This window comes from Physella acuta, unplaced genomic scaffold (genome assembly GCF_028476545.2).
Source record: "Physella acuta isolate Inbredline_101_S28 unplaced genomic scaffold, ASM2847654v3 ptg000456l, whole genome shotgun sequence".
NCBI classification, from domain to species: Eukaryota; Metazoa; Mollusca; class Gastropoda; family Physidae; genus Physella; species Physella acuta.
This window is the reverse complement of record NW_026731975.1, coordinates 533,793-557,690: the sequence shown is the minus strand read 5'-3', so window position 1 is coordinate 557,690 and position 23,898 is coordinate 533,793. Positions and strand designations below refer to the sequence as shown.

The following is a 23,898-nucleotide window of genomic DNA, read 5'->3' as shown; positions in this document are numbered from 1 at the left end:
TTAAAAGCAATCACATAGCAGTCTGAATATTTGTGGGCAGAATTAAATAGTTCATTGTACACATATTTACAGTTAATAGGGCAATGTCCAGGCTAAATGCAACTAACATAATTTATAGTCACAAAGGCTAGTGAAGTAGTTTTAGGATTTGAAACATTTCAAAACAGGTTATTGCAATCTCTTAGAAAAGATTTTTAACAAGTTTGATACCTTCTGTTAATAACTTTCTATCTAGGCTTGTTTTACAGTTAGTTTTGCTAAGGTTGCCTCCCTTGGAAGCAAATTATTGATAATAATAATTTTTATTTATGTGTATCATACACATTTAATGAGTATTGAAAGATAATTTTAAAATGTATCATTTGCCAGTAGTCTTTAACAGCACGTAAAGTTGGCTGGTAAATAATTGAATGTCATCATTCTTTATTGTCCCATAAGGATAATACACCACCTTATCAAGGGCCAAGGTTATTCTAAATATAACATTCAATATGACCTCTTTAGGCAATTATACAGGTATCTTTATTGAACATCTCTTTGTATTTAACCTTTACCGGCCAGTTGGATTATTTTTACCACAGACACATGTGGTCCAGTATTGAGGGAGTGGATTTTTTTTTCTCCAGCAAAAGTAGGAATCTTCCATTCTGGTGATTTGCACCATCCTGTCCAGTGCTTGCCTGTAACAGTAATGTAGCTCAACTTCAACCAACAGGTCACACAATACTTTAGTCTGCGATTGATACTTTACACAAAGTTATTTACAATTTGTTTCATAAACCTATTGAGTGTTTGGAACAATGTTTTTTGAAATAAAAACAAATGAAGTAGGAATACAAAAAAAGAACAGCAACAATTAACTTTATGTAATACATTACTATATATTATTCACATGTGTTCATTGCACATATTGTAATAATGCAAAACATGTACATATTATGAAGACATACAGATCAACACTTGTTTACATTACAGAGCAACGATCATGATAAAAATGGCAGATGATGCAACATTTTCTTAACAGAGTGAGGTGACTGGCATGGCTTGGAGTGGACATTTTCTGGTGTGTAGACATTTAAGCTTTGGTTCACCAAATTTCATTAGACATAGGACTAGACACAATGATGGTGCAGGAATAACTAAACCTACTTATATGGCCAACAATGGAATGTGTCCTGTGTATCACATCTGAGTACTTTTTAAAAAAAAAAGAGGTTAATTAGCATGAGGTAATTTTTACTTTTAATGTGCATCGGATAATCAGAACGGAGTTTATTAGATTAAATCAGAAATAATTATAACAAAATAACTAGTGTAGGCCTACATGTTTTTAAAAAATTAAAGGTTTGCTTTGTATTTAAAAACTTGTTATAACATGATTAGAGATCAGTTATTAAAAAGTTATTAAGATACACAGGCGGGAAAAGAAGTACTGTAACAAGTACAACTAGCTGATGTTTAAAAAATTAAGCCTTATCTACTTCACTTAGAAGAAACAAATTATATGACAGCAAGTAAGTTTTGTTCAAAATATCATTGTAGCTAACACAGGGAAGTTATAAACCAAAAATAGTTGAGATTTCAGGGAGTGATAAACAGGGTTCAAAACACACATTACAATAACCCAACTGAAATGAAACTGACACACAACTAGGAAGTAGTAAAAAAAAAAATGCAAGAACAAATGTGAATAATAAATTATAAAACCTAAAGCAGGACCATAAGGAAATAACTAAAACAACAAAACCTAAGCATGGAAATACAGTGTATTTAAAAAAGTAATACTTTTTACTATTTAAACTTAATCACTATTTTTATAAACAGCTGTTTACCCATTCACAATTCAACAAATTCTGTTTAACACAAAAAAAAACCTTGAAGAGTATTTAAATGAAAAATATATGGCTAGTAAATTAAAAATAATATATCAATATATTATGATAGGCTAAAACAGTTATCAGCATTAAATTAACATAATTTACTTGCCAATAGTAATGAAAAAAGTACACTGATAATTTATTAAAAATAAATTATCACCAAAATATTTGCAGTAGGAATTGGTCACTGGCGAAACTGCGAAAGATGTGACATACTTCAAACCCCAATAGTGTGTGCCATCATCTCGCCTAGCGCAAGTACATAAAACAAACTAAACAGGAAAGAATAGATTGTCAAACTCAAGTCTAATTAGGCTTACAATGTAATCAAAGGTAGGGAAAGCAATTTTACAACTTTTTATCAAGCAACAGCTGATGAGTAATGAAATTAAACAAGCTCATCTAGTGACAAATATAGAGCTAAGATGATGGAAAGTGGAGAATCAAATTATGATGACTAAAACTAATTTAAAAAAAAACACATCAACACCTTTTAAAAAAAAAAAAAAAAAAAACTGAATAGCAATAAACCAACCCACATTTACTCATCCCCCACACAGTATCTCAAGAGATACATTGATAAATACATGTACAAAAAAAAAAAAAAAAGGAAAGCCGTAAGCTACAGTTACATACAATATTGCACTGTTCTATTATTAGTTATCATCTTACTTATCTTGATGATTGTCATCAAGTCTTGTATGCCGTTAAGTCCAACACAATTGTAACATTGTGAAAATACAAAATACTTTGCTATGTACGCTTCAGCATGAATGGTAACATTTCTGAATAAACATTTGTGAAACTAGGATAGAATATGATAATAAGTATCAAATAATGACAAATATGCATATTAAATAATAAAAACAAGCTATAATAAAGCGTCTTGATAGATTAGCTTAGACATTTTTCTAATGTGAGTAGAGTGACAATATTATCCTTTGTTTTATACCAGTCCGTTCCATAAAATTTTAACTGACTTGTACATTCTTATTTATAGGAAGTGGGCTAAAATTGAAAATAGTGTTCTACATCCCTGATGATTCAACAATCATTTACATCAAACCAGATTTTAATCACAATTTTGTTTACACAAATAATAAAAATAGGACCTAACTTGTATTAATAAGATAGAGGGAACTTCAGTTTTTGTAGCTATGGTCCAATCATTTATGAGCAATGATTATCAGTTAAACAATGTTTAGAAATTGTATCAATTGTTTTAAAAACAGCACCATTGTTGAATATAAAATATACTGAGTGGAAACTGTCAAATACAGGTTATTTTTGGTATCATCATAATCAAGTGAACAAAAAAATTGTGTTTATAAAAATAATTTTTCACCACTAACAAGAAGCCCTCATTAATTATTTCTCATTGTACTTATAGTATACGTGCAACTGGCAAACAGCAGCAGATAATTAATTGACATACTAAAGCCTGTTTCAAAGCAAAGTTCAAAGACTAACAGCAAAATGAAATACATGCAAATAAAGATGTCTGCATAACCAGTAAAAACAGTTTTAATACTACTGTGCAAACAATTGTGCAAACAGTCATTTCAAAAATACCTTAAAATAAGAAGTAAATTAAAGATATTTTTTTTTCAAGTGCTGCTATACACTTATATACAAAATACACAGCAAGATATATGTACACATTCATGCACCTTAAATTTACACAAGGAGACATACAACACATTAACAAAGAATAAATTATTTAACAAACCAAAATCTAAAGATTGATTTTTAAATTAGTGTACAATGGTGTTTAGCAGAAATAATGCAGAGTGGGTGTTAAAGTGAGAGCATTATTTACGGTCAGAAGAAAAAAATAAATATAGATCTATTGGAATAATTTGCTAACATGTATGTTTTTCTCCTTAAAAGCTTATGTTTTAAAAAAATACATTAAACTAGCTTTTAAAATCTTAACAAAATATTCATTTTAATCAATTTCTTAATTTTCTTCTTTCATTTAGATGATCCAGTTCAGTAACAAAAAAAACCTATGAGCTCTTTCAAAATATTATTTAAATACTTAATTCTATTAATATAAAAATAATCAAGAAGCATATCTTCCTTTTTAACTTGACTAAAAAAATTACACCACAACATAATTCTTCTTGGCAAAAAAAATAGTTTGAATATCAATAAACTTAATACAATGCAACTATTCAGCTACAAATGCAAGTTACTTTTTTTTGGTTTGAAAACAATGTTGAATCATGCCCAAATAAACATGTCATTATTTTCTAGAGTGGAAATTTGGGTTCGTTATTAAATAAGTTTATTTTCTATCTAGCACTTACCTAAAATATTTGCTTACTATAATTAAGGGCATTATGTTCTGATTATGTAATGAAAGAAAATTACAGTTAACTATTCACACAACCACGGTGTAGATGGTGAAGTATCTTGTGGGTTACTAATTACTCCATACCCAAAGTCTTGTTACATCTAATTACATACATATATAAATACACATACAAATGAATGACTAAGAAGTATGTAGAATTCCTTATCAGAAATTTTCTTAAAACTTAAAATATGCTTTTCTCCAACTAAATTGAGCTTGGGCTTTTCACAGAAGTCAACACCACCATGTTGTAAGTATAGTTCAAAAATGTCCATTAGGATCTGATAGACATAAACATTGAAAGCATCTTTGTATTCTGTCCAAGGAAAGGTATTTAGCTTTTCTTATTATTATGAACCAAGTGATAGCTTATCCCCAGTGTCCTCTAAGTTCAAAGGTCACTAGTATGAAATTGATGAAAAATGGTAAACAATATCAAAGTTGTCACAAGAATGGGTTGGTGGAGCCACTGGGAGGCGGAACTTGCTGGTGCATTGCTGTATTCTAAAGAAATGAATAAAAAATAAGTAGAATTATTTTTTTACAAATCTCTAATTACCAAAAAATCTTATTAACTATTAAAACATATAATTTAAACAGTTTTCTCAAATCTGCTTATATTATTACAAACCTACTTATGTTCTTAAATTTAAAATTTAAGGACCATCATCAGTTTATTCTAAAAATTTAAACAACAAAAAATGTAAGATCACATTGTTCGACTATGTCAATTTCACTAACTCAAATAACTAATATATAATGGGACATTGTAATAATTATGTAATATCACATATAAACATAACTTATGAAAAAATATCTGAAACACTGAAAAATATTAAATTTTCATACAAATAGTTAATAAATTAAAAACCAATAGCGAAGATAATGAGCTGAACCTACCATAAAAGGGTTGGCCACAGGCTGGACAGGCCCTCCTTGTGGCATTCCACCCATGGAGCCCCACCCCGAGTTCTGCACAACACCAGCTTGTGAGGGCATCATGAAGCCCTGGGCCCCGCCATAACCAGCTGTTGTGGGTGTCATCCCATACCCACCATTCTGCATAGGTGGGAACTGGCCGAAACCTGCGGGCTGACCTGGCGCAGCAAAGTGGGCGCCGAACCCAGCCGACGTGGACACTGGCATGGAGACCATGCCCCCGGCTTGGGAGAAGTGTGTCATTGATGTTGGCGCTGCTGCCCCGAATGGATTCACTGTAGACACGGGTGCAGCAGAGGAGAAAGCACTGATTCCTGCACCTCCACTGCCACCAAAAGGGTTAGCTGCTAAAAAGAGGTTTAGGAAAGTAAAATTAGACAAATGAATTGAAAGTTATAAGGAAATTTTAAAAAAAAAAAAACTTTCACATGAAAAATGTGCTTTTTCAAAAAAAAAAAAAAAACCCAACCAACCAATAAAACCAATTTTTTATGTTGACATTAAAAAAAGTGAGGAAGTTATTATAAATAAAATAAAATATGATTAAAAATAGGCTGCTAGTAGTTATAAGTTATCTAAAACAGCATAAGAATTCAATTATTTCTTTAATTTAAAGTATGCTAATTAGGTAGTTTTTTAATTTAAAGAAATCATGCACAAGTCTGCTGTAATAAATTACACTTTAAGTATGCAGATTTATGTAAACGTGCACTGCACTAGGAGCACAAATTCTGCAAACACTATAGTAGACTATCCTCACCTTAGAATTGCAAGGTTCTAATAGCCTATACAAAATACATCGCATAGAACCTTTAAACTCTATGGTGAAGATTTAATGTTAGTACTTTATGCTTTGTAATAGCTGAAAGGTACCAGTCTTCATAAAATTCATTCTATAGTTTGAAAAGCAAGCATAATAATGTAATATACACATTAAATTATAAAAATTATAAAAATTAGTTATGATTTTAAAAGTAGTATGAACAAAAAAGAAATATGAGTAGTAAAAAATATTGAGCTCTAGCATTTCAAATGCTGTTACTTTAGAATAGAAGAAAATGGCAGAAGCTCAGAAAATGAAAATCCACTGAATAATAAATGTCTAGCTTTCAACCAAAGAGAAAGAAATGTACACTTTAACCAGACAGGAATGCAATAAATATTTTTTTGGAAGCAAAGTCTGGAAAGCTGTAATGAGATTAGTATGAGTTAGGATAATTCATCTCTCTGACATGCAACATTACCCGAGGAATGTAAAAATGGGTTCCCAGGATTGCCTTAATGTTGGACAAAACAGAAGAGAATTCGTAAGATACAAAATAACAAACTAGGCAACAGCAACATTTTAAAAGAAATCTATTTTATGCCACTTTGATACCAGTAACAGTAACATTTTAAAGATATCTTCCAATATAAGCAAAATTTAAATAAAAGTAATTGGAATATTGTAAAAACATCTATCCAATTTAAGCAACATATGCATTTAGAACACAATTAAAAGCTGCATTCAAGCTATCTTTAGAAAGATAAAAAAAATCAACTGTAGCATTTATAAAAGTGTTACATAAAACAATTACTGAATTTATAAAAAGGATTTTTAAGGTTTGACTAATATGGGTGTGAGAGGATTTAGTGGGATATTTTTTGTGAAATTAAGTTTTTTCTTGATACTTTTGTACTAGACACATTCACAATCTGTTGGTAATTTGCTTTAAAAAAACAGACATCTTCCAGTTAGCCAAATTCAAGTGCAAGCTAGAATTTTTTTTTACCATCAATATTTTCCCATCTTTTCAATTTAAAGCAAAGTTTAAAATAAAATTAAAACTTAGTAAACACATCTAACTTGATATTATTCAGCTGATTAATTTGTGCAACAAGGGTTTACTCGTTAGAAAACAGAAATGGACAGTCTCATATTGACAAGTTGTAATTTTTCCTGATTTATTAAACTGTCATATACATTTTATCATTTTTTTTAGCATTATTTGATACAATTGTAAAAGCTATTTAATTTTTCTACTACACATTTTATATGTTTATTCAGACTAAATTTTTTAAATAAGTGTTTTTCACTTAATCATCAAGTTATGGACCTTTACACTGGGGAAAAAGCTAGTGCTTTGGAAGAATGTTTTTATGGAAGAAGAATGCTCTAGTTCTAAATACCTGTGGAGGAGATACCAAACCCAGCTGATGTGGGGGTGGTGCCTTGACTGTTCCAGTTGATAGGGCCACCTGCTGATGCACCTGTTGTGCTCCAGCTAAGACCAGATGTACTATGGGAAGGAGTGCCTGAAGAACAAAAGCTCCAGGTCAGTATTTTACTTCAATCTAATTCTATGCAAACCACAAAGTTTAAGTACTAAGACAATCTTATTCTATTAATTTCCGTGTCACCATCTCCTTTCCACACAAAACAAGCTCACTATTTTTAAAAAAATTTTAATTTAATTAATATTACTTTTTGTAAAAGATTGGTGGCTTGACTAAACAGCAAATTGTATCTCATTAAAAAAATGTATTGATAGAAAAAAATAAAAACTTTTATCAGGCACAAACTATAATTTTAAGTCTCAACAGTATTAAATAATCAAAATTGTGATTTAAAAAAAATAAAATAAAACTAAGATTACAGTAAGAAAAATTCATTTTTTAACAGTCTTCTCAAAGAGCAAGTTAAACAAGAATGAGAAACATTTTTACAAGCAGTATAATGCTTTTTAAAATATTCTTCTCAGAGAGTAAGTTAAACAAGAATGACAAAGAATCTTACTGGCAGTACTACTGGTGCCACCCCAATTGATTGCCCCACCTTCCGTCCCACCCCAGTTGATGGATGTCGCTGTAGTGGCAGGAGCAGAGAATGCGCTGTCAAGGTCCGCTAGGGCAGCGTATCTGTCCCCAGTGGACACAGTTGAAGGTCTAGTATTTGTGGTTGCTGGCTGGGCAGGGGGTTGGCCAACTCCCAGAGGTTGAAGTGGAGCTGTGAATATAGACATGAATATTTAACCACAAAAAAAGTGTTTTTTTTTATAAGAGAGTTACTTTTAAAAACAGTTTAGTTTAATGCTGTTTACTCCCAGAGGTTGAAGTGGAGCTGTGAATATAGACATGAATATTTAACCACAAAAAAAGTGTTTTTTTTTATAAGAGAGTTACTTTTAAAAACAGTTTAGTTTAATGCTGTTTACTCCCAGAGGTTGAAGTGGAGCTGTGAATATAGACATGAATATTTAACCACAAAAAAGTGTTTTTTTTTATAAGAGAGTTACTTTTAAAAACAGTTTAGTTTAATGCTGTTTACTCCCAGAGGTTGAAGTGGAGCTGTGAATATAGACATGAATATTTAACCACAAAAAAGTGTTTTTTTTATAAGAGAGTTACTTTTAAAAACAGTTTAGTTTAATGTTGTTTAAGTACAATTTTGTTAATAGATGGTTTGAAAGTGATTTTTAAAATTAATCAAGAACCTAAGTAAATTTATTAAAGACTTAAGTTATAATTTTTTAAAATGTTATTTGATCTTAAAGTAAATGAAAGTACTTCCTTGAGACCTGATAGGCTCTAGGGCAGTCAAAATATAGTTTATCTGTCTGACCTGTGTTGCAAAGTTATATTATCACAATTGCATTGCAATTTTTAAAAAAAAAAGGGGGGGGGGGGGGTTAGTAGGTAATTAAAATACTTTATGGCACAAATACCATACTCATGTAAAGGAATCAAGTTTTTTTTTAAGAATAAGATTTTTTGTTTTTTTTGTCCATCAGAAGTTCCACTTGTGTTTTTATTTTTTTTTCTATTTTTCTCAGAATACAGTGGTAATGATTTAGATGATTGGACTGTGAGAATGTTAACCAATGTCATAGAGCTACACGATGTAAAACAGAGACTTACTACTGGATATAGGGAAAGCTTGCTGAGCTAAATGTGGCTGTGATGGTACTGCTGCAGGAGGAGGGGGCTGGGCTACAGATGCACTAAAGCTATCAAAGTTGCTGAAATCTGCAAAACCTCCTGAAACAACCAAATGTTTTCTTTAATGATTATCAGTTTAATAAGTCCCTTCAGAATACACAAGAGGAATTAAACGCAACTGTAATAAAAAAAATTTACTAAAAGAAAAGAATGCTTTCTGTTCTGGTGTTTACAAATTTAGTGACCTTTGCAATTTAAGACAAAACTTACATGGTAAATATTTGAGTTTAGAAAAAGCTAGAAAAAAGGATATACAAAATGTACACTTTTTAACCCACAGGTCAATAAGGGATATGATATAGAATTCAACTTTACTAATCACCAATATTGTCCAGTATGTTTAAGATGTTCTTTGGGTTGTCTTTTAAAGCAGCTAACCCAAAAATCACATTATCATCTGTATTAGCTCAGGCTCTGGACCACCCCACCCCAATTAATTAAGTTACTACTAAATATAGAATCATGTGGTAGACTTACCATCATTATGATTGTTCTTAGCCTGTGAATTGGATGCAAACGGGTCTCCGCCCAACTCCCCTAGCAGATCAAAACCTGATGGTTTGGCGGGAGGCTGACCACTGGCGTGTATGTTGTTTGTTGCTGGGGGAGACTTAAATCCACTGGGCAGCGGGACTGAAACTGTGACTGGCGCATGAGTGGCTGGTGGTGTCTGCATCATCAAAAAATTCCAGATGTTACAACCTCAACAATCAAGAAATGTCCTGCGCTTTTAGATTGTTATTAGTGTACCAATATCACTTAAGTATCAGATGCTGGCTGAACTAGTAAATTTTTTCTCTATAGTACCAACATCACACAAGTCTCAAAAACTGGCTAACACAACTAGACTGTTCCTACAATATTATCACACAAGCCTCAAACATGGTCCTAATATACAAAAATTGTATGGCGGTACCAAGTGATAATCACTTTTCCTATCTACCATAGATAAACATGTATTGACAGATGATGACATTAGAAGGTGTGACAATGGTGTATCGAGTTCAGTGGTGTTATCTAGATATGATACAGAGAAGTGGTTCTCACATCACGGCATATGTGACCCAAATAGGTCATGCAGCAAATCATTTGCGGACAGTATGACAATAGAAAGTAAGACATCATTGTATGTATTGTTTGTTTTTGACTCTATAATGGCATTGGTTCCCAATTAATGTTTGCTTATATATACTTAACAAATTTGCGTCTATATAGATGGAGAGAGTTAGTAGGAGGAAGGACTACTGTAATTGCGTCCTAAGCCCTTCATGGGATGTAAAGCAACAGGGATGAATGGATGGAATAAGGGATGGATATTTAATTTGAAAAAAAGCTATTATAAAAAAAAAACCTGAAAACTAATGACATACTGGCAACTTTATCCATTTTACAAGTAACTTGAAGTGATACATTTTATTTATTTACTTAATTCAATTTCAGTAACACAACTTTTTATCTAAAACTGAAAACAATTGTTTTAAATAAATTGTGCTTGCTTTGTTAAATAAATAAGAGTAGGCTACATAGTAACAATGTAAATAGATCTGTTTTAGAATGAGTAAAGCCAAACTCACAGGTGCTGCTCCAACAGTTAACTTGGATGCATTTTCTCCTAGCAATGAGCGCAATGGCTTGACCTGAGGTTTACTGTTGAGGGCTGCTTCATTGGTTCGCTTAGCCTCTTCCTTCATCGCCTCTGTGGGTGCAACATACCATCTTTTATTTTCATACTTCTGTACCATATAATCACGTACTCGCTGCTCATCTCTTGAGTCTGGCTCTGGCCAAGATCGACTGTCATACAGACCTAAAAATACTTTCCTATTTAGCTGTTGAAAAAAAAAATTGTTAAAATTAAGTTACGCATATAAACTCTAGTATGAGAATGTGAACAAGAGGAAGGGTTATATATGGTCATTGGAGAGTAGGTGAAAACAAATTCTAACAACAGCTAATCCAACCCAAACATCTCTGTATGGATATTTCCCAGTGAAAAACATGTAATGATAGTTGCTTACAAAGAATTGATAAACCCAAGTGTGTAGATGGGTCAGGTGTAAATATAAGATTAAAAAAAAACACCCAACAGTAAGAAAACCATGAATTCATAAAGATGTTTGTTAAAGCTCTATAAATAGAAGGATGCTGTGGATAAAGAATAAATACCTGACAGTGCCAAGTCTTATTTGCATGTTATAAAAGAGCATACTTGAATGTATAATTCTTACATAAAGCATACAACCTAGTCAATTTGATGTGTCTAGTCATCAAAGCAGATACAAAGATGTTCAGAGAAAATTTAAGTTTGATACATGGTAACTAGGTGAAGTAAATTATATTAAAATCTGTATGCTAATTTTGTGAAAATCACGAGTCTGCAAAATGACTTATAACTTAACATTTTGAGTGTATTAAGCCTGTGGGCTAAATAAAGTACCTAGTCTATAACCTCCGCAATTTTAGCCTATAACAAAGTTGCAGTTAGCCAATATCTTAGATGTAATTACCTTGTAGCCTAAATACAGCATGATTGTTACCCAGGTGTAATTAGCCAGTAACCTAGGTGTATAAATAAGCCTGTTACTCAATTAGCCTGTATCCTAAATTTTAGCTACCCTGTAACCCATGTGTAATTAGCTTTTAACCAAGGTGTAATAGTAACTCAATTATCCTGTATGTGTAACTAGCCTGTAACTCATGTGTAATTAGCCATTAACCAAGGTGTAAGTAACTCAATTAGCCTGTAGCCTAAACGTAAATACAAGCCTGTAACTACCCTCTACCCTGCCAGTTACACCTACTACCTAGTTAAGATCATTTAACATCAGCTAACCTGTGATACAGGCCGTGGCCTGGCTATTGATACAGTATTTCCAGAAGACATCTCGACTTGACCAATAGCTTAGCTAAACCTCCAACACTGATATGACAACAAATCCCAATGAGTAGATCTCGCTGGCTAAACACTGGGGGTCAGACCTAGCTAGATATTAAGTAACGGGTCCGAGCAGGGAAGGAGGGGAGGGAGGGGTGTAGCTGGACGAAGGGGGGCGGGGGTTGTCACGTGACAGGTTCGTGCTGAAATATGACCCAACGTAAATAAGTGTTCGAAACAAAGCCTGTCGTTCTTGTTTAAAAATAGGCGGCGCGAGGAAACTAGCTAATTGGTGTGTAGAAAAAAAAACTGGGGGATGGGGGCGGGCGGGCAGGAGAAAGTTGTTTCTAATTTAAGCCGTGGCTGCAAGGTAAACTATCCCCCCCCCCCCCCTTAAACAACGTCAGGACGCATGTTTAAAGTAAGAGAAACAAACAGAAATAGACACTACACGATTACATCGGGGCGATCTGCTCTGCCGCCAATGGAAACCATGAGCTGATATTAGCAGCATTTGATATTTGAGCTTAGCTATTCTTCCATTTCCGATAACTCCACATTTTTACCCCCCTCCCCTGCAGGATAATAAGACAGAAAGTATGCTTACTTAATATAAGAGGACAAACTATAATTAGCACAATAAGATTAAAAATAAACGTTTTCTACATTAAAATTAAATACTTAAAAATTACGTTTCATATGTTTAACTAATGATAGAACCAGAGGCGTAGCGACCCTTCCCGGCGCCCCCGGGAACAAACTTTTCGATTTGCACCCCCCTCAAGATTTTGATTTGCACCCCCCCCCCCTTGAGATTTCCATTTGCACCCCCCCCCTCCTCAAACTTTCGCTTTGCACCCCCTTAACCTTTCAATTTATTTTTCCAACCCATTTTGGCGCCCCCTAAGGTCGGCGCCTGGGGACAAAGTTCCCCCCCCCTCGCTACGCTACTGGATATAACGTATTTTAACAATGCGTGCATTAGTAACACCTAAAGTAAAACGTTGAATTAACCCAAGTAATATTTGGTAAGTGTCAACATGACACTGGAACGCCCCAAGCTAGACTAAATCTATAACATGTCACGCAATTTGAGAACCCCATCGTCGGTGCAAAAAAGACAACAGACGACAATGTAACAGGGGAAGGAAAAAAAACAACACTGCCCACCGAGGGTTCTAAAACAGCCGAGTGCAGGAGAACTTCACTGCGGGCCGTCTGTGTCAACACACCGGCCAAACACTGGCCAAACCAGACGCGATAAAAATAACCGCAAGCCGTGTCCGGTAATTAGAGGTCAACTGGCAATGTTGGCTCTCTGCGGCGACACGGTCTAGCGAAACCTTGGGCTTAGTCCCTTGTCTATATGGTCACTCCGCGGACGGCTAGGCAAAGTGTGACTTGTTTTTACAAGAATTGACCCGCGCACACTAGAAGAGGAAAATGATAACAAATGACGCGATATTTTAAAACAATCAATATCCATTTCGTTTTTTTTTTTACTCACAATACAATTTTTTTTCAACGTGTTAACTACACAGCTTAACGAACGAATTTAAATTTTACACATGAAAAAAGATACAAATAAAACAAAGTTCTGACGTCAAAAGGTTAAGGTCGTAAGACTAGAAACACGAGAGGTTAGAAAATCAAAAGATTTCTCTATAAACACATTCCTTTAGATATCCCGACCTCAGAATTCTCCGTGAAATCTTCCCACACTCGATGTCCCATGGTTGCTTTAACAAAAGCGATTTTTGCAACAGTTAGCGGGCGTAGGTAAGTGTTGATGTTTTAAAGAGAGACGCGTGATGTATACAATTGTTCTAAATTTTCATTGGCCAAACGTGGGGAAAAAAGACTATTAGATTTTGGTCAAACAATTTTTTTAAACCGCCCTATTTTACTGGTACAACCCCCACCCTCCCCACCGGACATGGAAAGAGCAGACTGTGTCCTAATTTCACGAGCCTGTCTAGACAGGCGGTATTTTTTGGTCAAATGACCAACAGCTCCAGTACACATCAATACAACCTGCCCGGAGAAAGTAAAGAACGAATTCTAGTGACGCAAGTGTCATTGCAAGTCCTCTAAACTCTACATAGCAAGTTCCTGTGGTAGTATCTTAACTTTGGACAATGCAATTAAAATTACCACTCGCCATTCCACAGGTGAGGGGGAATTAGTCTATCTTGATATGTGCGAATGGGTTGATTTATTCTTAAAAATCACTTCAATAAACACTTAAAATAAAAAGCTATGAGAAATGATGGTTGAAAAAATAATAAAAAAACCTTAAGACAGAAAGCATGGAAAGATGTTGTAAATGACCACTAAGAGTTGAAAAGGACAACGAAGAATGATAAAAATACATATGTACTTGTATTGCTCAACCCGAGTCGACACTACACTTTTTTAAAAGTGCGTTTTTTTACACCAGGTAATGTCAGAACGTATGTGTTGCACGTTATGTAACAAAAGACACGTGACGACCTACAGGACACGCGAGAAAAACGATCTGCTTTTCCTGTTAGACCTGAGGTTTTAGGCGTAGATCACGGACAACAAGGTGGCATTTATGCGGACACTTGGAATATCTGTGCGTCTAACTAATACATCAAGCTCATCACTCTGTGAGTGACGCATACAAGACAACCTTAACGTTGCGGGATAACTTTTAGACCTGAGGTTTTAGGCGTAGATCACGGACAACAAGGTGGCATTTATGCGGACACTTGGAATATCTGTGCGTCTAACTAATACATCAAGCTCATCACTCTGTGAGTGACGCATACAAGACAACCTTAACGTTGCGGGATAACTTTTAGACCTGAGGTTTTAGGCGTAGATCACGGACAACAAGGTGGCATTTATGCGGACACTTGGAATATCGGTGCGTCTAACATATCAAGCTCATCACTCTGTGAGTGACGCATACAAGACAACCTTAACGTTGCGGGATAACTTTTACCATACATGTTTTTGATTGAACGAGCATACAGTTTATGATAAATGAAAAAAAAATAGTGCACAACCCGTGCCAAATTAGACCCCCCAGTGGCGTAGCCAGGGTCGTCTCAGGGGGGGGGGGTGTTCCAATTTTTACCCGGGGACAAATTTTCGATTTGCACCCCCCCCCTCAAACTTTCGATTTGCACCCCCTCAAACTTTCGAAATGCACCCCCTCATACTTTATATATATATACCGAGGGGTCTATGGGAGGGGGGGGGGTATGACCCCTCTAACCCCCTGCTTACGCCACTGCCCCCCCCCCCTTCCCCCTATAGACCAGCAAAAGTGACAGGTCGTACCAAACGGAACCACTTAGCGCCGTCTGTGTCGGGTCAGCCTTACCGTCACGAGTAGGTTCTATTGTGTGTGATAAGCTTTCGACCGAGTTTTAGTAGAGCGGTGAAAACACCCCCCGTGTCGATAAAATCATGGACAGTAAGGCTCAGCATTGCCACTTCATGATGGTTATCAGGCTAAACAAGCAAACGGAAAAAAACAGCTTGTTCAAGAGAATGCCATTGCTATGTTATCGAGCATAACTTATTTCAAGCCACAAAACAGAACTGTGTAAACTTAATGCACGCGGATGTACATGTAAACCCTCGGCATAACATCGCTGCTGAGTTAAACGAAGTGGACAAGAGTTTCACCGAATGCCTGCTTAGGTCGACCTAACCTAAGCATAGAGTCTTATTCTTATATATCTGACGTTTAAATCAAATCACTCCAGGCTAGTTTTCTTAATTAAGATCACGAGCTGTGTTGGCTAATTTAGAGGATAAACACACCACGTTATTAAGATGTGCCCTCTCAAACAACCATCAAGGACTAAATCCAAAAAGTAATAAGTCGACACAACTACTTTTTATGAGGGGATCACACCTGTAGAAGGGGAATTTTTCAGGGGGGGGGGGAAAGAAGGTATGAAATATGACGTACAATACATTTTGTGTAGCTTAAAAAATAAAAAGATGTAAACATTTTCCATTCGGATTATCATTCATTGTAGAATAGGGTAAAATTAGGTGATTGTTTCTAGAAGATTTAAGAGAGAGAGTGTTGGGCCCCTGGATACAATAAGTAAGGATGGAAGGGTGAATAAGGTGGCATCGCTTGACATCGTGTATTGGTAACCCACCTCCTATCACTTGAACCTAGAGAAGCTCTGTAAATATTTTTCATTTAATTATGTAGGACTACTGTTCCATTATCTAACTCAAACTGTAAACAAACTTAAATTTCTCGCTGCCGTCTCAAGAGATCAAAGGTCACGTCATAAATCCCAGCAGGTCATCCATCTTGTCCCTGTATGAGACGTTTTAATTAATGACATGCAGCTCCCCTGTCAAGTCTTTTGTTTAACTTACCTGACAACACCTTGAAAACGTGTCGTCAGTTTCAGATGTGTCATCAATAAGAGGACAATAACACATGACTAAGGGTTCGCCTTTCTGTTAGGCTCAGTGTGATTGTATGCATATTTTATATGATCTTTAATTGCCTTCTACTAATACATATTTAGATACATCTCGATAGGTGTCTATTTAATGTATTAAAAAAAAGGAGTGCGGCATAGTAGAAGAAAGTTTCCGTGCCCACAGGCAATAATCTGATGTGTCACCCAACACAGTTTAAGTCTATGCTAGCACAGCAGTATAGAAACTAATAAAGCAGACGTTGATTGAGGTACTACATGGGTCTATTGTCAGCCAGGCTAGCACTGGGTACTGGGCGACATCCAGCACAAGAGGCAACACTCGACTTGACTGAAAGCTGACTGGGATATAAATGTACTGAGAAATGAGAAAGACACGTTACTGTTATGCTGTTTTAGTAGGAGTGGTGGGGGGTGGGGAATTGCGGGGCATAAATGACGCCATGCACCGGGGAAGAAGAATCAGTTGGTATTGTATGACGTCATTTATAGACAACCCCCCAGATACCTTTTTTTTTAAAATTATAAAATAACCAAATGTGTCTATTGTAAACCCTGCCCACACCATTGACTAAGGTATTCTAAAAATAAGTTGATATCCGATGATTTTCAGCCACTGCAACCCAGATGTGTATTATATGAATCAAAACAAAGTATCAAATGAAGAAAGCTAACATTGTGAAGTATAACTTGAAAACATTAGTTAGTCTTTAGGTCAGCCACAACATGTATGCTGACGGAGGGTTAGACACTAGACTTAGTTATACAAATTCAGACAATGATTCTACAATGTCGAAAATATACCAGTAATTGAGAAAAATCACACTTTTATTTGTGAAATTTAATTCATGCACTATAATAATGTATAATCCTAGTATCCACTCCCTTAAGTGGCAGCGTTTAGATTTGAAATTTATAATATGGGTTGTTGAGTGCTTGAATGTGTTTTACAAACATCTAGTTAGAGACTGACAACCATGGATGCAATACTAATGTTTATTACTAAAAGCATGTTGGTAAGCGTGGTGTATGTGGCTAGGAGAAAAGATGTTTATGGCTGAATGCTGATGGCTTCAAGAGATGAAAGCCTGTCTATGACTTAGAGCCTTATTCCTATGGCTGAAAACCTGCTGTCTATTACAGAAAACCTGGTCTGTGGCTTAAAACATGTGTTTGAATAAAAACCTGATGTCTATTCTGTTGTTAAAACAAACTGTATTGATATACAGTTTGAACTAACCCCCCCCCCCCATCTTCATTTAGAACCTATTTTTTAAAACTACAACAACAAACAAAACAGCAACAAAAGAAAAACACTATGGGGGTCATCCCAGTGCTCCAGCTTAATAAATAACAGTAATGAACCAGGCTTGCTATAAGGGTTACACAACAACTAAAAATATAGTGAATGGCTAATCTTGATTGAGCAATGAGTGGTTGATGTTATCTCTATGTAGGCTGGCCAGAATATCTGTGGTAACCATCACCAGTGGAAGTAGGTTATCAAAGCCAGGTATCTCAATCATGCACAGAATGTCATGACTAGGGCTGGGTCATCTTTGGACACCAACAAACTTTTTTTGTTTTAACTCTGGGTTGTTCTTTTTAGACCTCTCATATTTTGACCCCACAAAATTTTCTTGTTTTAACTCTGGGTTGGTCTTTTTAGACCTCTCACCTTTTGACCCCAACAAACTTTTCTTGTTTTAACTCTGGGTTGGTCTTTTTAGACCTCTCACCTTTTGACCCCAACAAACTTTTCTTGTTATAACTCTGGGTTGGTCTTTTTAGACCTCTCACCTTTTGACCCCAACAAACTTTTCTTGTTATAACTCTGGGTTGGTCTTTTTAGACCTCTCACCTTTTGACCCCAAACAAAACTTCCTTACAGTTTAAACAAGAAGTGATTTACCCATTTTAGAACTCCTTTCTTTTAGCATTGTGGTTTAATCTATTCAGAACACCTTTCTTTTAGTATCAGCTTTTAGTATAATAAATTCTATTGTACGCAGTAAATAAACAAGTAGCAGATCATACCCACCACATTAATTAGAACAACAAAACAACCACTATGTTATTTACTCTAATCATTGCCTAGGAAATGAATATTGAATCCCTAAGATCAATTAAAAAAAAAAGCTTTTAACAGGGTTAAAACTTTTTACTCACTAGATATACATCAGTTAATCAGTTATCTTCATTATATTTTTTAAAAAGGTGTGAATTATCTCCCTTATCCTAATACTAAGATAAAATCATATTAGGAAGTACCAGCTGATAAAGTCTTCAGTTATGATTACATTTGCTGATTCTGGTAAGTTCTGATTTTTCTTATTTACTTGTAATACACCCCTTTAAGCACAACAAAGTATATAGTTTGTCCATATGGCAGCTGCAGGGATTTATAAAACACCAACATTTAGCAAAAGGTCTAATTGGTGGCTAATGAATTTTCTAAAAGGGAATCCATGTCACAGGTATTGATTGACTTCAGCCAGTGAAAGCTCATGTTTACACTAAGTCTCTTGGGGGGAGGTGTTTTTTTTTTGCTCTTTTGAAGTTAGTTTTAAAAAAAAATATATTACATCTTGCAATTATAATTTAACTAGTTTTCAAGAAGTTACATGAAAAAAAAAATCCAATTAATTGATTAGAGTAAAAGCAATGAGCTTTAAAAAAAAAATTGACCAAAACGTGCAAATAAATAATTTCATAGGTTGATTAATACCAAGGTGTGAGCTATGTACTGAATACTGCAACTTGCCAACTAGATTACACTCCATATTAATACATAACAACAGGTAAACTGTAAATTTGAAAGCAAAAATACATTAACCAATGAGCAGTGCCTTTAATATATAACTGGGAATAAAGCAATATACTGTTTAAATATTTAAGCATTATGAACATACCTCGTTGCCATGCGATTTAAGAAAATCCATTTCTTCTGGTGTAAAACTAGCCATTGAGATGGATTTAACTCTGTGTGGAGGATTCAAACCCCGTCTAAATGTGAAGTAAAATATCAAAAATCAAATATTGACATGAAGAATTCATGATATATCTAAATTAAGAAGTAAATTATTTGACACACAACAGCTTTAATTGAAACATTATTGACTGGTAACTAGAATATTGTTCAGTCATAAAAAGTTTACAAAATAATACCCTTTCTGCATGACAGTTTGCCTTAATATGTTTCATACATAAATATTACTGTAAATAATTTATTCAGATAACCAATAACTATATTTGATGTATATTAATATAAAATTTTACCATTAAGAAAAGTAAATAAAAAAGCAGAGCAATTAAACCAAGTTTACTTTTGTTTTGTTACAGTTACGCCCCCTGGCTTACAAAAACAAACAGTAAATTGTAGACCTATCTGTAATTAGTTGGAAATATATTATAAAAATAAAATGTTATCTGGGAAGGGGGGAAGAGTAAGGGGGAAATTAAATCAGTGGCCATTGACCTGGGTCACCTAGCCTTAGTTCTTTTGAAGCTGTTAATATTGGAATTGCTAATAGTTTTTCCTCCATATTAGCATTATTAGGGGCAATTAGTGCTATGTTAGACTGTGTTCTAGATCCTGCACACGATCTTTTGTCTTTAGTGAAACTATTTCGAGGTCTATACCATGGTCTTGATAGGGGAATGAAAATACAATATGTCCATTATGCTAGATGCCATAATTCCAGCTTCCATTTTCACAATGCAATTAATATTAGAGTGCTATTTAGTTTTTTTTCTTTCTTTTGTGTTTATTCACAAATATCAACATAACTAAAACACAAAAAAAAAAAAAAACCCACCTCAAGTTCAATGAGAGTCTAGTTATAACAAATGCTAAACTAATCACACCATTTGAAATAAATATGTGCTCTGCTCATATACAGTTTAGTTAAATTATTCACACAAAACTAAAAAAAAATTGTTCTACATTCTATCATCATAATGGCATAATATTTTCATGATTTTGGAGTTTTTATTTTCCATAAAAAAATCAAGCAATCAGGCAAATATATTCATTAGACAAATGTAGCCATTTCAGATTAGTAGAGAAACTGGTGGATAAATTTTGAAATAGCAAAATAAGCCTCCCATCAAACTGTACTAACTAGCAACTGTATTTATTCCATTCTAAAGGACAATGTTTAGCCTAAAAGAAGAGAAAATAAAGCTAAAAATAAACACCATCTCAAACAGGAGACAATTTTTAATTAATGTAACTAAATGTTCATTTCTAGATAGTAATAACCATAAATAACATTCAGCTAGTGATAAAAGGTATCCTGTTGCATGCACTGAACACAAAGTTATTTTGAGAAAAACCTTGGCAAAAACCTTTTGGCTAACTTCCAGTTAATACCTTTACTTTTATGCTGATGGGTATACTTAAACCACTATTAATATGATACCACCCCAGCATTTTAATCTGCTTAAAACATCTTCACTTAAATTATTTTATGGTCACATGAAATAATATAAAACTAATTTAATTTATTGTTTGTTATTCTAAAAACAAATACAAGACTGTACTTTCCTCATGCTTTTTATTGCAGACACAGTGAGTTTATCAACAAAACATGACCTTTAACTCTATAATCTATTTACAAAATTTGACACTTTTATTTTTATTTACTTTTTCTGCCTCTTTAAACCAAAATATCACAATATACTTTAGATTTACTCCTACTTAAATAGTATATTAATTGAATGTCCTAGCTAAATATATATATTGCTGATTTTTCATGTTTAGCGCCTTTATGTTTATTTAGTAATTACCCCCTCAAATTAGAAACAATAAAGATTTGAAACCATTTATCAGTTTAAAAGCTTTATTGTTGACAAAATGTTTCAAGTAAAACATAAAAATAAGTATATGATGTAGCTACAAATTAATAAGTGTATGTTTTGAAAATTGATAAACATTCAAAATGGCTGATGTTTTTTTATATTTTATCCATGACTACAAAAATAAGTTTTATTTTCAAAAATAAGGTTCAATATCAAAGTTATTGTAAATTTAAAATGAGAAAGAAACTTGTGTTTTAAATTTGTAGTATAAAAATAAATATACATGATAATGAATAAGATCTTAACAATGGCATAATGAAGCTAAATATAGTTTTGTCATTATGATTCTTATTATTTTGAGGGAGTGAGAATTTGGAAAATTGTTTTAATACAATTTGAAACGATTGTAAATAAAAAGTTGAAGGTTGGAAAACAGTGAATGTAAATGCATTCAAATAGCAAAAAAGGATTTCATGGAAGTTTTGAGATAATCTCTGCATTAAAAACTAAATATTCTTCAATTTATATATTTATTTTGATTTATTGCTAAATTATTTAACACCATAAGTTACAGTAGTTTGGGCCACAGGCAATGATGTTTTGATAACTTGTAATGGATATAGATAGTAGTTTCTTGTAGCTTGAGTTGATAATAGACCTATTTCCACACTAATTTACATTTACATAATTATTTGGCAATGGAATATGTTAAATTTGAAAGTATTTTAATTTTAAACACTGTGTAGCAGGATACTAAAATTAACTAAAACTAAGCTAAATCTCAAAAACTGATTCAAGCAGTAATAGTGTATTAGGCTAGACCAAAACTTGAAAATACCAAAAATTGAAAAACCATCTAGATTTTAGAACTAGTCTACTTAAGTACTGTAGATCATTTAAAATACCAAATATTATATCTGGTAATCTAATAATAGAGCATCGGAAATTATTAGTTAATATAAAACATAGTTTATTTGACCATTGAAATATAAAATAAAGTCGAGTGTAGGATTAATATTGTTTGAAGAAACTAAGAAACACAGAAATTTGATAAATAAAATTATGCAGAAGATTTGGGTCAAGTGACAATTGGGCCTAGCAATAGTGACAAGGCCTACTAAAATTATAAAATAAGACTATATAAATAGGCCCTAAGTAAAACAAACAATGTAGCTAAAATGAGCAAAAACATGTAAAAATAGATATTTTAAAAGTTCTATTAATTTTAATGAAACCAACTTTTGAATTTAGCCTCCATTCTCAAAACCAAATTTTAAAATGCTTTTCTGGCATATATAGCCCTGCCACCTAAGGTATGTTTTTATAATGTAAAAACCCCAACATTTTGTTCGTCGTAAACATTTTAAACAGTAATTCTAAGGTCACTAGAACTAAGACAAAAAATCGACGGAGGTCATGCATCTGGTCCGTACGCCATATTGTTGTTAGCAACCGGCCACGCCTCCGGGTTAACGAGTAACACTATCAAACTAGGCCTGGTAATCCCTTAGTTTAGCGTCGGTTATTATTCCGGAATCGTATAGCAGTAAAAAACAGTAAAAAAATGCCAAAGTCTGTCACACACTTCCGGAATTCACCGGAAGTACTGTAAACCATACTTTATTTGGTGTCATCTTTTATTTTTATACAGAATGTTTAAAATTTAGATAGATTTATTTTTGTAATCATTTTTACATTTTGTAATCATTTTTACTATTTTCGTAATCTAGATTTTTTTACTTGGCCTAGCAGCTAGATATCTAGCTACATCTAGATCTAATTAATTAATGGTAGCAAATCCGCTGCAAGCAAAAAACATTAAATTATTAGCCTACATTTGACTTCATTATTTATATTTATATTAATATATGTTTTTTTTTTAGATCTACTAATTTAAATCTACTATACTATTATATTTATTCTTGTTTCCTTTTGTCGATTAAACTTAAAAAATTAAAACATTAATTTACTACAATCGACTTTCAATTTATTTATATTTCAATGGTCAAATAAACCATGGTTTACAGTAACTCTAGTTACCGAGACTCACAAACATTACCCGATAATTTCCGACGCTAAACTAAGGGATTACCCTAGGCCTAATGAAACTATTAAACCATTCCGGATAATAACCAACCAACGCTATGCTGTGGAATTATCCTTAATTAAAATTTATCCTACACGTCCTGCAGCAGACCTCACAATTTTTAATGTTTACTCGCATACAAAATAATTCAAAAGATGGGACTACCGGTAAGTTACAGATTTATTCTAAATAGTTAATAGAGTCAAGATCCACTAAAACTAGAATCTAGCTTTTGCCTGGTAACTAGCAAAACCAAATTGTCAGGCTTTCAACATTTTAGAGTGGGATTTTACTTTACTTACAAAATGCCGCTACAAGATGTGCATACAAAGGAACCTATGGTCATGTTAACATATGTTGGACCTCTTTGGTGACAATCAAAGCATTGTTTGTTGCTAGGGAGAGAAACCATCTCTCGCAACATTTTTAAATGCTTTTCGTCCTGCTTTCTCTTATTCGACGCCATTTTGAGATTTGATTCCGGAAATAGTTTACATTTACAAGGGAGCTCGCTCTTTTAAACGCATAACAAT

General features: G+C 33.7%; 1 protein-coding gene across 1 annotated transcript; it reads right to left on the bottom strand.

Moving 5' to 3' along the window:
* Nucleotides 1-3,284: 3,284 nt before the first annotated feature.
* LOC131943437 (arf-GAP domain and FG repeat-containing protein 1) lies at nt 3,285-23,836 on the bottom strand. The gene is made up of 10 exons (XM_059303566.1): nt 23,668-23,836; nt 19,389-19,482; nt 10,724-10,982; nt 9,631-9,855; nt 9,073-9,192; nt 7,952-8,161; nt 7,345-7,470; nt 6,420-6,452; nt 5,137-5,522; nt 3,285-4,740 (listed from the first exon to the last, which is right to left on the bottom strand). Exons 1-10 carry the CDS (start codon nt 23,829-23,831, stop codon nt 4,681-4,683), a joined length of 1,677 nt encoding a protein of 558 aa, XP_059159549.1. The 5' UTR covers nt 23,832-23,836; the 3' UTR covers nt 3,285-4,680.
* Between the last annotated feature and the right edge of the window lie 62 nt (nt 23,837-23,898).